General features: G+C 29.1%; 2 protein-coding genes across 4 annotated transcripts; one reads left to right on the top strand and one right to left on the bottom strand.

Annotated features, from left to right (window-relative positions):
* Positions 1 to 6: 6 nt before the first annotated feature.
* Positions 7 to 844, bottom strand: RNASEK (Ribonuclease kappa). Its single transcript, XM_018035941.2, has 2 exons — positions 622 to 844; positions 7 to 278 (listed from the first exon to the last, which is right to left on the bottom strand). The coding sequence occupies exons 1-2, from the start codon at positions 688 to 690 to the stop codon at positions 57 to 59; spliced, it is 291 nt and encodes a 96-aa protein (XP_017891430.1). The 5' UTR covers positions 691 to 844; the 3' UTR covers positions 7 to 56.
* A 338-nt stretch (positions 845 to 1,182) lies between these two features.
* On the top strand, positions 1,183 to 3,392 carry rush (pleckstrin homology and FYVE domain containing family member rush hour). Of its 3 annotated transcripts, none has more exons than XM_018035939.2 (8): positions 1,183 to 1,269; positions 1,598 to 1,662; positions 1,819 to 1,956; positions 2,075 to 2,138; positions 2,500 to 2,556; positions 2,631 to 2,737; positions 2,819 to 3,076; positions 3,156 to 3,392. In XM_018035939.2, the coding sequence occupies exons 1-8, from the start codon at positions 1,254 to 1,256 to the stop codon at positions 3,183 to 3,185; spliced, it is 735 nt and encodes a 244-aa protein (XP_017891428.1). In that variant the 5' UTR covers positions 1,183 to 1,253; the 3' UTR covers positions 3,186 to 3,392. The 3 variants fall into 3 exon arrangements, with proteins under 3 accessions (XP_017891428.1, XP_017891426.1, XP_017891427.1); XM_018035937.2 differs by having other exon boundaries at positions 2,431 to 2,556; XM_018035938.2 differs by lacking the exon at positions 1,183 to 1,269 and adding an exon at positions 1,278 to 1,502 and having other exon boundaries at positions 2,431 to 2,556.
* Positions 3,393 to 3,398: the final 6 nt, after the last annotated feature.

The following is a 3,398-nucleotide window of genomic DNA, read 5'->3' as shown; positions in this document are numbered from 1 at the left end:
ATATTATACATTTATATAATTTTCTTTTACCAATTACAGTATATGTAAGCAATTCTTTATACGCTTAAAGATGATCGTGAATTTATATAAAATTGATGTCCGGAAAATAAAAATGTAAGGACATAAATACAAGCTGCAATCCAACAGTTATATGCATTCTGTTTGTAACCTCTGTCAGCTGCAGCATAAAAACTTGTAGCATCTTCAAACTCCTCTGTGAATGGTATATCTTCTATTAAAGCTACACTTTTTGTGTAGAAAAATATTCCCATTAGGAGCTGAAAGTAGAATGTGATACATTTCTGTAGTATGTTGTATACACAAATATATAAAAATGTAGAAAGAAAAAAATCCAAAATATTTTTTTTACCAAAATATATGTTCTCGATTCGAATTAATGAATTACGTACAATCTCTTAGCAAGAACTACAACAATTGTAATGTCAAATGAGACCTCGGTAAGTAACCTATACGTTCTTCTCGAGAAAAAATTTTAATTGTTATGGAAAAACAATTATTTCTGAAACATCTATTCTCTATTTGGAATTTGTTAGTTTATTTTGTAGAACTATTTTATTAAATACATCAATATAAAGACAGTAGAATAAAGAAATAACTTACTAATTGAAATACGCCCCAAACAGATAATACTAAACCACATAGGGCATACTTAGGTCCGCAGATCTTCATTTTCGATGCTGAAATTCTCACTTATTCGCTTCGTATAGAATAACCTAGGAAGAATAATTATTACCACTATTCTTTTGATGTACTACACCCTTAATAATCATATGATTTTGATCGAACGGTGTCTCAGATATCATACGTCGATATCTCGAACCTCTCGAACATCTATGCTACGATATATCCGGCGTTTAAAAATTTGCCATTCACAAAACGACTAAATAATGCTATACACTTTAACAACGTTGAGTTTTACTTATTATTAAAATAGAATTAAATATTTCACACAAAGATAAATATAAAATTGACATAACTATATTTTATTTTTCAAGTAAATATAATTATATGTTTATAATGTGTATTACTTCAAATGTTTTAAGTTTCAATAATAATAGATGTTCTTTATGTAATATTTTGAGAACACATTCATATATTTTTGTACATCGTAATACATATATTTAATCGTAGATAAAAAATTCATTTTGAATATGACAAGTTTTAGACTAAGCACTGAGTACGTTCATGATTCATACTTTACTTCCTGGTTGTCAGCCCTGATTAGTAGGATCATGGTTGACCGATTGGGTTAGTTTGTGTTTCATTTATCATCATTTAATTAATGTTATATGCTTAATTTCAAGTTTAATTTATTCCTAATATTTGACTTTGATACTTGTAGTATTTGTTCTAGTTGCTGAATTAGAGAATTGCTTACATATCCTACGATTCATAGAGTTGTTTCGGATAACGGTGTAACTCAGTGGCCCGTGTTTTTGACAGTTAAATTAAACACGTAGGATATGAAGTATCTAAAAGAAGTGATTTAGCTTTTTAATGGATTGTGTTCCTTATCGCGTTCATGATTTCGTGAAATATAATTAATGGTTGTTTATTTTCTGTATTCTTATTGTAGTAAATAGCGAGGCTAATGCCAGGCGTATTGCTATGGTCGAAAACTGCTTTGGCAGTTCTGGCCAGGTAAGTGCATTGCTAGAATTATTAAATTTTCTTACACTCAGCTTCATTTAAAACATAATGATATGATGTCATATGTTTTACATCTTGAAATTTAAATACAAATAGAAGATTGAGAATTTAGGAGATACTTAAGTTGTGTTTAATTATATATTTTAGTCACTTGCAGTACCTGGAAGAGTTCTAGTTGGAGAAGGGGTATTAACAAAAATGTGCAGGAAAAAGCCAAAACCAAGACAGTTCTTTTTGTTTAATGATATACTGGTTTACGGTAACATTGTAATGAACAAAAAAAAGGTATATATTGTAGGTTAAAGTTATATAAATGTAATTTTAACTTGGCTTTTTACCTAACAACTTAATGTAATACATTAATTTACTAGAGATATTAAGAAGATTTGTATATTGTTAACAGTACAACAAACAACACATTATACCACTTGAAGAAGTCAAACTTGAATCTTTAGCTGATGATGGTCGTAAGTTATACTTTTACCATTGATTAAGTTAAGTCTCCTAGATTATTGACTCTGTTTACAGACTGCATGAGAGAGTTCAAATATATGTCTACGTGTGCACATGTACATGGAAAACATCAAATTAGTTTTTTATTACGTATTAACTACAAATTAGCAACCAATGTTTAGATTTAAACTGTCATTTATAATGATTTCGAATTTAATTATTATATTAATCTATCATGCATTTAGTGCGGATTAAATTGTTAAAAAAGTACATGAAAATAGTATAGTAGCTCATTATTATTTATAGAATATCGTAATGGCTGGCTTATAAAAACAGTAACAAAGTCCTTTGCTGTTTATGCTGCTACTGCAACAGAGAAACAAGAATGGATGGCTCATATTACAAAATGTATCGAGGATTTGTTAAGAAAAAGTAAGTAATTTTATATTAATTTGATTGATTTATTGATTAAGGTACATACAATTAAAATATATATTCGCTAACAGGTGGTAAGAAACCAGTCGAAGTTCATGCAGCGGTTTGGGTCCCAGATAATGAAGCTACAATTTGTATGCACTGTAATAAAACGCAGTTCACAGTCCTGAACAGACGGGTATAAAGATAGAATTAATTTCGTTTTCAAATTATTGTATATAAATTTAAAATATTTATATTTTTAATCAAATATATTTAGCACCACTGTAGGCAATGCGGAGCTGTTGTTTGTGGACCATGCAGTAATAAAAAATTACTGCTACCTGGACAAGGAAATGGAAAAGCAGTTCGAGTTTGCTTGCAATGCTATGATGCGGCTAGTAAAGTAAAGGCATCATGTCCATCTACTGTTGATAGCTTAAATAATAAGGATCAACAACGTAATTCTGCAGATAGTTCAGGAGGTGACAGTTCTGGTGATGACGATGATGGCAATAAAGAGGAAAATCATGATGAGGTAAATTGTTTCCTAAGATATTTATTTTATATTATAGTCCATAGTAATTTATCACTAACTTATGTTTCTGATGTTGCAGCCTAAATTTTATTCTACACTTGCCCGATGAAATTAATCACACTACATTGAATTATGACATATTACATTGAACAGCAATATAAACAGGACTACTATTCAGAACTATATTTTTAAAAGTCAATAATTTTAAGCTGTCAATGATATTAACAATGATAGTAATTTAAAGATTGTTAATGCTAATCTTAAATTATATTTATGCGATGATTTAAGAAAGAAACACGTCTGTGTATAAATAATTCTCATA

This window comes from Ceratina calcarata, unplaced genomic scaffold (genome assembly GCF_001652005.2).
Source record: "Ceratina calcarata isolate Rehan_Ccalc_2016 unplaced genomic scaffold, ASM165200v1 scaffold95.2, whole genome shotgun sequence".
NCBI lineage: Eukaryota > Metazoa > Arthropoda > Insecta > Hymenoptera > Apidae > Ceratina > Ceratina calcarata.
The sequence above is the reverse complement of the archived record's forward strand: the minus strand, read 5'-3'. Positions and strand labels throughout refer to the sequence as shown.